At 35.9% G+C, this 11955-nt stretch overlaps 1 protein-coding gene across 13 annotated transcripts in view; it reads right to left on the bottom strand.

Annotated features, from left to right (window-relative positions):
• LOC106869124 (sorbin and SH3 domain-containing protein 1) overlaps positions 1-11955 on the bottom strand; it is a 482929-nt gene that overhangs the window by 307954 nt on the left and 163020 nt on the right. For all 13 annotated transcript variants that reach the window (XM_052968338.1, XM_052968340.1, XM_052968337.1 and 10 more), the window contains exon 3: positions 8936-8988. In XM_052968338.1, the coding sequence (XP_052824298.1) occupies positions 8936-8945 (10 nt within the window). In that variant the 5' untranslated portion in view covers positions 8946-8988. The remainder of the gene's footprint in view (positions 1-8935; positions 8989-11955) is intronic.

Genomic DNA, 11955 nt, shown 5'->3' on the forward strand with positions numbered 1-11955 from the left:
CATGTATATATATATATATGGGTACAGGACATTACCAATGGTGCAAATAACATGAAATACAAAAACAAACGAGGAAAAAATGAGTGAAATACGTAAACAATGAGAAAAAAATGGAAAACAGGACAAGTTAACACAGAGAAAGGACCCTTCATCAGTTGTTGGCTGTCTATTTAATCCTCATTTCGAGCATTCAACAACACTATGAGTGTTCAAAGACAGTTTGCTCCCATAAAGAGAGAGAGAAAAACACGCCCACTCGTTTAAACATACATGCAGGAAAAGAAAGATGGTCACATGAGGAGAAGAAAGAGGAACGATGGTCACGTGTGAGCAATGAGAGAGAGAAAAAGAGAGAGAGAGAGAAAAAGAGAGAGAGAGAGAAAAAGAGAGAGAGAGAGAAAAAGAGAGAGAGATAGAAAATGGTGAAGGGGTGGGAGAAAAAGGAAATTAGAAAAGGGTGGAGAAAGAAAACTATATATATATATATATATATATATATATATATATATATATATGACTGGATACTAAACTCTCTAATAGGACATGGAAATTAAAAAGTTTGTCAGCAACACAGATTGAAACAAATATTATCAAACCAGTAAGAGAACCCCTAAGTGGTTGCCTTGAATTACATCTTATCACCTTAAAAACAAACAATGACACAGTGGATAATATAGTCTTAGATACACAATGAATGTAAAAAGATGGGTTAGACATGATAGGAACGCCTTTAATCACAGGTCTAGGGCTGACATGTTACTAAACATCTATAGTGATTGCAATAAGATTTTGAACTGCATCTCAGTATGAATAAAGACTTTTGTTTAGTAAACACAGAGATAAACACTCTTGTATGAGTGGAGAATATGGTACATTCAATATATTACTGGTATTTATTGACTATAGTGTGATGAAAACTAAAATCACCTTCAGTAGAATTATCAGAATAAAACTATAGCATGGTTCACTAATATTTTGTTTAATTTTTCTACTATTTAAAACATTTCACATGGTGTAGATAAATATATTTGTCTTTTACACCAGAAAAAATTTATAGAAGATAATACTGCAAATTACACAAAAAACTAGACAGTGAAAACCCATGTTATTGTTTCCAAAAGCCTAAGATTTAGCTTCAGTTTCTTAGTGTGAAGAGAATGAGGGATAACTCTACCACCAGCCCCTAAATAGAATGCAGGGCAGCATTTCCAAGTGAAGTGAATAAAATTAAGTGTACTGCCCAGAGACATGACAAAATGTTTACCCCACTTAAATTAAATTTAAACTTGTGACTACTGAGCTGGTAGACCAATACCTTATCAACTCAGCTGCTTTACATCTGATAATCATTGTTGTTGTTTAATCCCAGGTCAATGGTCAGTAGGTCAGTAGGCCTATGATCAAAAGCATTCCAACTGTGACCACCTTATTTTTTACTAAGGCACAGAATCCAGGATCACCATTATTCAATGTTTCCATACATTTTGAAAGAGAGTGGTGTGATTTGAAGGAAACAGAGTGCCAAATAAACTTTGTGCAGTATATACTTATACCTTTTCATCCTTCCAGTGTCAATTAAATAAGACAATGAAATACTAGGTTAAATTCAGTTGACTGCATTCCTCCCCAAATTTGTGATCTTATATCAAAAACACATACTTTGTAGAACATTGCTAGAGGACAAAGCAAGAACTAACTAGTGACACACACACACATATATATATCAGGGTCGTGCGGTGATCTTCCTGGCTGGGGAAGCAATGACCAAAATTTTCTGTCACATACATATTTGAATCAAATTGACATGTTCGTATTATACAGCTATTTTTGAAATAAAAAAATCACATTTTATATTAAGGGTGTCCTGTAATTTGAAAAAGTATAAAATATTAGTTGAATAAATGTATAAAACTATGTGCATGCTATCTTTTCTGACAGAAGCAAAATGTCAGTTTGCTTCCCTTTTCCTATGTAAGTGTTATATAACAATGTAAGATTATATATATCATAGGTATTGCAAATTGACAGAAACTTAATCCAAGTGAATAAGTATCTATTAGCATCTAAAACTATTTGCTATTTGCTCTTACTAGAGAAAAATTGTCTTTGTGGCATTTTTATCGGAAAAAATGTTAAAATATTATACTGAAGAGGATGCAACAGCTCGTGTTGCTTCCCTTGCACAGATTTTTTTTTTTTTTGTGTCGTCTGCCACTGCTTGTCGTCTCATGCTAATTCCGACAATAAAAGAGTGAAGCCTATGATGTCATGTAGTTTATATTAATTTTACAGAACATTAGAAGAATGAGTTCTAATTTTGTTTCTATAATTTTTAAGGGAAGCATTACTTCTCATGCTTCCATGGACCACACACCTATGATACAGAGAGAAAGAAATCTTGTGCAGACACCCTACTGTCCTACTAAATACTATGCAAAATCATGATGGGTGGTAGGATTCACTCAGGCAAATCTGAGCAAGCTTGATCTGATGATGATTATAATGATCGGCACAGAACTGCCAAGGTTTTTCTTATAGTTGTTAGAATGCAGGCTTTCTTGGTAACATTTTATTTTCAAATAATATTAATTTTGAGTGAACATCCTTGAAAAGACAAAAACAAGGAAAAGAAAGAATTTGCTGAAATTTAAAATTTCATTTTTTTAAATAAGACTATTAAATACAATGTATAATGGACGAAAATGCTAAGTGGTTCTTTAAAACACATGGATTTAAACTGATATAAACAGGCTTTTGTTGTTTTGTATAACCTAAGAATGAGATGTCAGAGTAACTCATAAACCACACCTATTAATTGGGTGTCTTTTTTAATATTTATGCAGTCAAAGATGCCTGTATGTGTGGCAGCAGCATTGCCCCACATGTGGGAGAAGTACTCTATTCTAGGTTAGTAGTTGGGGGATGAAGTACTTTCTGGTCCTGAAGAGGAAGACCAATTTTTGTAAAGCACTCTCTACTATGATGAGATGTCCATCACCAATATTAGTGAAGTGTAGCATTTGGAGAACCCTTAAGGGTTCTAGCTGCATATAAATAAATCATGTATAATGGAGATGAGGTATGATATTGTTTTATTGATATGTACAGCTATTGACTCTGTGCTGTTGAAGGAGACAAGATTGGTATAACCCTCACTGGAGAATGTTTATAGTTCCTTGTTCATGAAGGTTTAGCATGAGGCATCTAAGCTGCATGTGGATAATACTAGGGTCTGGAAATGAAGAGTGAAGGGAAAGGTGGTATCACTTACACAAGAGTGAAAATTGTTGAATACATTCAAGATGCTGAACATTTATAATCTTTTCAAAATGTATATATTAAATGGAATGTGTCCCTTTATTTCTGAATGCTTTCTTGTAAGTACTCCTTCAAGTAGTTCATAACATAGACTAGAGTTATTCTCACAATAAGCTCATAATGTAATAAAATATTTGTTTTTAAAAATTAGCTTAGAATTAAATTCAGCATTATCACCATTATCATCCCCATTATTATTATTATCATAATTATTAAGCTGCCAGAATGGTTAGCATGCCGGGCAAAATGCTTAGCGGTATTTCATCTGCCACTATGTTCTGAGTTCAAATTCTGCCTTTCATCCTTTCAGGGTCAATAAATTAAGTACCAGTGAAACAATGGGGTCGATGTAATCACCTAGTCACCTCCCACAAAATTTCTGGACTTGTACCTTTAATAGAAAGGATTATTATTATTATTATTAAGGCGGTGAACTGGCAGAATTGTTAGCATGCTGGGCAAAACACTTAGTGGTATTTTGTCTGTCTTCACATTCTGAGTTCAAATTCTGCCAAGGTTGACTTTGCCTTTCAACCTTTTGGGGTCAATAAAATAAGTACCAGTTGAACACTGGTGTTGATATAATCAACTTACTGCTCCCTTGAAATCACTGGCCTTGCGTCAAAATTTGAAATAATAATAATAATAATAATAATAATAATAGTAGCCGCCGCCGCTGCCGCCACCACCACCACTATCACCATCACCATCATCAGAACTGTGGATTGGAAGAATAATGAGGGCACTGGACAAAATCAATCATTTTACATCTGCTTTCCATAATGACATATGCTGGAAAGAGTGTCACATCCCAGATCAGATTGGTATTGTTTCTATAAGTAGAGACTCTTCTTAGTGCCAACCACTCTAGGATGTAATAGGTCCATTTTATCATGGCATCAGTACTAAACAGTATGCTATATTCTCAGCAAGAGTAAATTCCTCTCTATCCTATGTTGTCTCCATTTGCCAGCCACTTTATAGAGTGTTTTGGGTGCAATTTATTGAGGTACCAATAATAAGGGTCGCTTTCTGCAAGACGAAGGGTCTTGTCTACAGGATGTAGTGTCTGTTCATTCACAGAAAACATGAATGGGATGAACGGAAGAGTGATGTCCTGGAGGGTAACAGCAGGGTGACGAAAAGAGGCGTAACATAAGAGGTGAAATGGAGGATTGAAGGATAGCAACCAAAGTGGTGATTAAGCGAGAGAGAGAGAGAGAGAGAGAGAGAGAAAGAAAGAGAGAGAGCGAGACAAAGAGAAAGAGAGAGAGCGAGACAAAGAGAGAGAGAGTGAGTGGGGACGAGCAATAGCAATGACCACTCAAAAATGAGTGTTAGACACCAATGAAGCAGTTGTGGTGAAGCTAACAGAGCCAGAAACGAAAATGTCTCGAAATCTTGGGTGAAATCACTTATACCATAGAAAATGACCTGATCATCTCAATCAAACTGCTTTCAATCTAGTGTAAATTTCTTGTTTCGTTTCCGAAAAAAGAAAAAGAAAATGTTATGTTATTTCATTAAAATTGCAGTAACATAAAAGAACGATAATTTACCTCAAAGTGACATAAGAATTATCTCCCTTGAAAAAGAACAAACGTTCTATTTTCATTCAATCTATATACCTACAGACACAATGATATTTACACATAAAATTATATAATCTGTAAACAATTTCAAATTTAACGCTTTTAACTCTTTCAAGACCTAACATCAAATATATTGGGTCAAAAACCAACTTTTACCCAAAATTGCAGTTTTTCTCCGGTGTGCGTATGTGTGTGCGTGAATGCACCGCGCGCGCCCCGTATGTGTATATCTATGCGTAATAATAATTTGTCAACCTTACGATTATGTGAGACCATGTCACTTGTTTACAAGCAACATATTCATTTTGCGTAGGGTTTACAATAAACCACTACTAACTACATGCCATTAAAAAAAAATGTTTTGTACCATAAGTCAGCACACAAACTACAACCACAGACTATGTTTTTCAATCTCTTCTTCACTTTCTTGTCAATGTAGTTATGGCCGTTGCCAGTGTCATGTAAATGGCACCCATGCCGTGAAATTGCAGTTGTGACGTTTGTCGGGTCATGTAAATGACACCTGTACCAGTGGCACGTAAAATGCACTCATTAAACTCTTAGAATGGTTGGCATTAAGAAGGGCATTGAGTCGTAGAAACCATGCCAACAACCATGACAAAACAATAACAATCAAAGAGGCTTATAAAGGGAGAGCAGTTGTCTTAATGGACACAGTATTCTATATAACTCTAGTACTATCAATATTGGAAGACACAACATATTATGAAAAGGCCCAACACTATAGTCAACAGAAAATAATGAGAGACCTAAAATCCATGATAAACCTATACAGAGGAGGGCTCACCGACAAAGAATATGACTATATGACCAATTTCAAAAGTAAAACCTGTCAATTCTACGGTATTGCATCTATAACTATTAATTTAATAAACCTAATTTCTGTTCTAGTTGTCACCTAATTTTTTTTATATAATCAGAGAAATTAAGTCTATTACTATGCATTCAGGTCTACTCTGTTCAACAACAACCCCAACATGAATGATGGAATACACTGCGTCAACAAACTAAAATGTAGCATTTCTTGCTATGATAAATCGTACCTTAAAGACTAACTCAAAATCAGAAGCAAAATTTTAATGGCCCTGACCCCCAGATCATTCTAAAAAACCAATTGTTGTATCACTATTAGTGAAAACACATCCTTAACATCGTTTCGACTGCATGCATCCCAATGACTAGCCCATCTCTTCTGAGCCTGAAGACACTTCAATAACCATTGGACATTCTACAAAGCATAGGTGAGGCCCACAAGGGAATGAGTATATCTCACACATTTGTAATGATGCAGCTGCTGCTGCTGTACAAATAGTCACCTTAAACCACACCCAGGAAGGGGCCACCTGTCTGGTTTAACGTTACTCACAGACACAGTCCAGTCTCTGGTCTGCAGATGCATTGTCCCCTCTTTCTGCCTTTTCTACTTTAAATATAATGGGCTTGTCTCTTTGGAACTGGATGAGAATATGCCTACTCCACTCAAGCAACTTCGTCTTATTCATCTCTCTTCCTCTTACCATGCCTATGGTATCTAACCCTTCAGCCCCTCACTAATCACTATGCTTACTACTTCCTTCCCAGAAAATCAACCCTCTGGAATTCTCTCCTGTTCAAATTTTTCTTACAGGCATTCGCTTACAAAGGTTCATTAATGGAATCAGTCTCACTTGCCTAGGAGGGCCTATGAAGTACATGGACATAGCACCTTTCTCCAGACTGCAGCAAGATACACAAAGCAAGCTGCAAAATGAAAATGTGACAGCCCATTTTTTATACATTTCCATACTTAGTGTTCAAAGTTTGAATATTATTATTATTTTTTTTATAAATGTCAACATATACAATTCTATACTTGCTTATTCATCAATAACATCTAATTTTTAAATTTGTAATGTCATTTGTTTAAAAGAATTCTTTTTACGTTATGGTTTCAATCTGTTTCATGTAAATATTAGAAGCAGAGCATTTTAATGCAGACAAGAGTTTTTCCCCATTAGTTGCATTGGAAAACAAACCAAGTTAGTAGCTTTGAACTGGAACTTCCATATGATTCCCTGACGTGCTAGAAAGTTTTAAAAAGGGAAGGACACATTGGGTACTGTACTCCTCGATACACTATGCCTGAATAATATATTGGAAGGATATGGTTAGCATGCTTTGATTAAAGGTCTGAAGATAACAATAACAATTGGCTATAAATGATAATCCATGACTAAATGTGTCCTAGGGACACGACTTAAAACTGTTTTCATTAAGTGTTGCTCAAACGAGTCAGCCCAGTAGAACTAATCCGTCTATACATAATAATCATAGAGATTTGGAGGGATTTGAACTCAGCACTGCACATTAACAAAACACTGGTTAAATTTACATATTGAATATGTGTTTTTCTGTTTGAATTTGTTACAAACCAAAACTACTGTAACATTGAGGCAATGCTAGAGTAGTATGTGAAAGAATGAAAGTTTTATCAGATTAATCTACTTCCTATACTTTTATATATTTACTAGTTTCAATCAATCATATTGATTCCAATGCTTATTTCAGTCTATCACTTATCTGATCACTCTCTATCTGTCAAGCTATAAAGTTACAAGAGAAAAAGACAAAATACCAAAATATATGTTAATATAAGCATGGGACTAGAGTCTGATGAGTCTTCTGCAAAGCTACAGCCTTCATGGATGCAAAGTCATTGGTCACTCTATGACCAGGCATTAACTTTATTTCTTAAATGCTTTACTACTCTATACTTTAGAGTGTGCTTCTTTTTCAGATATATGATACTTTGACAATACCATCATCGTCATCATCATCATTGTCATCTAACATCTGCTTTCCATGCTGCCACAAGTTGAACAGTTTGACTGAGAACTGGCAAGCTAGAAAGCTGCACTAGACTCCAATCTGATTTGGCAAGGTTTCTACAGCTGGATACCCTTCCTAATGCCAACCACTCTGAGAGTGTAGTGCATGCTTTTTACATGCTACTGGCATGGGTGCTAGTCAGGCAGCACTGGCATCAGCCATACTCAAGTGGTGCTTTTTATGTGCCACCAGTACGGGTACCAGTCAGGTGGAACTGGCATTGGCCGTGCTCGAATGGTGCTTTTTAAATGTCAATGGTACAGGTGCCAGTTGGGCAGCACTGGTATCAGCCCCTCACAAATGGTGCTTTTTTTACATGCAGTAACTATGATTTCACTCAGTTCAACATGTCTTTACAAGCACGCCATATCACCCAACGATTGACGGGTGCTTTCAAACAGCCCAGTTAAGCGACACTGGCAATGGCTATGACTACGATCTCACTTGGCTTGGTGGGTTTTCTCAAGCACGGCATATCTCCAAAGGTCTCGGTTGCTTGTCACTGCCTCTGTGAGGTCCAGCGTTCAATATATATATATATCATTGTTTAATGTCTGCCTTCCATGTTGGCATGGGTAGGATGGTTTGACAGGAGCTGGCCAGGCAGAAGACTACTCCAGACTTCTGTGTCTGTCATGGCATGGTTTTTACAGCTGGATGGCCTTCCTAACACCAACCACCCCCATAGAGTGGATTGGATGCTTTTTACACGGCACCAGCACTGTCAGGGTCATCAAATAACATGCAAGACAAGGAATTTTTAAGAGGGGAGGGGAAATTGGAGGAGGTGATCTTGTATCAGATGGTGAAAGTTTAGAGTGTGACTGAGAGAGACAGAAAACAGGTGTCTTGCTGTAGAGGAGGTACATGGTTACCTGGGGAGAGAGAGAGAGAGAGAGTAACAGAGAAAGAGATGTTTGGCTTCTGATGCACAGTGGGAATGAACCTAGAAACATGATTGCAGAGTAAATTTAATTAACCACACATCCATGCTAGCATCTTTGTAAACATACAATCTTAGATTTAATTGCAAATTAAAATTTAATTGTTGCTTAAACAAATAGAATATTTTTTAAAATCATTTCATTCTATTATTATATAAAAAAAATTAGATATATATATAAACATTACATTACCAAAATTCATTCGGTTATTGGTTTTGTATACACCTCCATTAGACAATAAACTTCTGAAATAAAAAGAAAACAGAGTAAATAAAAGGGAATCACTTTAAGAATATGGAAAAAAAAAATCTATAACTATGTCTTGTTTTTAATAATCACAAGACAAAAATAAACTTAATTTGCTCCCACCTTCACTGGGCCATGGATTACCTTTAATTAATAGAGTTTGCACTGTCAGAACAAGTTTACAGTTTAAAAATAATTTCTTCCTTTTCTCCCCATTAATCTCAGAGTCCCTGCAAAAAGAAAAAAGTCACAAACCTCCCAAGCCTTTGCTGACTTAGACATAAAGAAATGAAAGTAAATTAAACTGATTTTAATTTATCATTCTCTCTCTCTCTCACACACACACACACACACACACACACACTGAACACAAATGTAAAATACAAAAACAAAGGTCCAGTCTGTCCATGGGACAAGGGTTCACCTGTTTTCTTTATTTCTGTGTTAAGTTAAAATAACCTGTTGATGTATCTCTTCAATAATTAAGTTTTGTGGGCACATAACATGTTCACAACCTCTGATGTACAGAAGCAAAGAATTTAAAAGATATCAAAAAATGACTTTGAGGTGAAAAAAATTCAAGCAAGCATTGGTCGGTTCAACTAGTCAGTGGCAGTAATTCTTTCCTTATGTGTTCCACATGGCACAACAGACAGGAGATTGGTGTCAGTTAGTTGGGACTCCAAAATGACAATTCAATGACAGTTGCTACTACACAGAGAGAAATAACCAGATTGGTGATGCCACTCTACCATCCAATAGCATCATAAAACACTACATGGGTATAACAGCCTATGATTTCAAGGGAAGATTTACGCAACGCACACACACTGCTTCAGGGACAGAGAAAACTCTACCACCACGGCGAGCTGGCAGAAACGTTAGCACACCGGACGAAATGCTTAGCGGTATTTCATTTGCCACTATGTTCCGAGTTCAAATTCCGTCGAGGTCGACTTAGCCTTTCATCCTTTCGGGGTCAATTAAATAAGTACCAGTTACGCACTGGCGTCGATGTAATCGACTTAATCCCTTTGTCTGTCCTTGTTCGTCCCCTCTTATGTTTAGCCCCTTGTGGGCAATAAATAAATAAGAGAACTCTCCCACCACCCCCATCCAGAAATTAGTTCCCCAGTAGTGCAAGGAGCATCCTTGAAAGGGCTGGCTTCTTACATGGAGTTCACAATCGCTAACTCTGCTTCCCTGAGAAAGTACATACATTTTAGCAGCTTGCAGTATCCATCAATTGGAAAAAAACAAATGTATTCTGTTGTTGTCACCAAAGATACACCCTATTCATGAACTTTAAACACTGACAATCTGAAAATAAAACCCAAGGCTAACTGAATCAAAAGTATATAATGCCTGTTGCTACTATCATAGTGGCCTACTATCATTCAGCTGCATTAAAATCATACAGCCATGCTCAACACCATCAAACTGATTTTCTCCACAAAAATGTCATTCCACACAAAATGCCAACTAACAGACACCAACATCCTATCTGCTCTACAATGAGGATCATATAATGAATGAATTGCTGTCACGAACTAGCTGAAGTATCTAAGTGACCTAAACTGATCAATGGAGGCCTAAATATTTTAACCTAGAGGCCATTATAAAACCTCTTTTAAATTCACAGAAGTGTTATGCACTCATGAAACTTCAAGTAATGTGAAGGTGAGTCAACCTGTTATTAAATGCAATTTCAAAGTAAGTAAGTGAGTGTGTCTGTGTGTGTGTGTGTGTGTGTTAAGTATTAACTATTGGAAAGAAGAGTACTCAATACCATGGTATTTTATTTTGGCCAAGTCAGCCTCTTTCTACTCTGAGTTTCACCTGTAGATACACAAAACCTTCAGACATTCTGTGACTTGACATCTTGCTCAACTATCATTTATATTTTTCATTCATTACCTCTAATATTTATCATCTGCTGATTCCAAATTGTATACTTGAAACATTTGTTCCCTCTTCTTTTTCTTTTATCATTTCTTCTTTTTTCTTTTCCTATTTCTTCTTTTTTCCTTTCCTCTCTATTCTTCCTCTTTTTTATTCTTTCCCATTTTTTTTCCTTTCCTTTTACCTAGTCTTTCTTTTGCTCTCCTTTTTCTTCTTTCCCTCTTCTCCATCCTCCTCTTCATTTTACCCGCCTTTATTTTTATTTTTATTTTCCTTCTATTACTCTCCTTTTTTTCCCCTCCTCTTTTTCTACTACCTTTCTTCCCTTCAATTTTCCTCATTTTTACCTCTTTATCATACTTTTTTCCCTAACTATCACACCCTTTGACTAGAAAACTTTAACTATATATATGCAAACCCCTCAATTTTCCAGTCACTACTTGTCTTAAGATCCTGTGTGCCTACAGCTGAAACTCAGAGTAGCAAGAGGCTGACTCAACTAAAATAAAATATATAAAATACACACATGCATATAAGCACACGCACACATATATTTCTTTAGTTGTACTTGTTTGGCAAGTAATTTAATCAAAAATCATGTGTTGGAACTAAAACAACTGCATCATCATAGAGCTATTGTAGCTATTAAAAAACTTATATTCACTTTTACTTTTGTATACATACCTAATAACAAACCTATTGCAAAATAATAATACAGTAGGCTAGAATAAATAGTATATTTAGTAAGTATAGTGACAACTATGATGTAATTGTTCTAGATATCATTTGTTTGATTTATGTCTGCATTTACATGCTGGCAATGGATTGGAAGTTACATCCAGATGCCCTTCCAGATGCCAATTCTTATCTATTTTCTATTATCATTATTTCTATTATCATTGGTCTTCACAAGCACTGAGCTGTTACAGGACATATTGTTTACAGGGAATATAAATATATCACGATCATATTTGCTCAAATGGTGTTATGCAAGAAAACACAGAATGTAAACATTCACATACACACACACACACACACACATACTATTACTCAGCCTAAGCCTA

The sequence above is a fragment of the Octopus bimaculoides genome, chromosome 5 (genome assembly GCF_001194135.2).
Source record: "Octopus bimaculoides isolate UCB-OBI-ISO-001 chromosome 5, ASM119413v2, whole genome shotgun sequence".
NCBI lineage: Eukaryota > Metazoa > Mollusca > Cephalopoda > Octopoda > Octopodidae > Octopus > Octopus bimaculoides.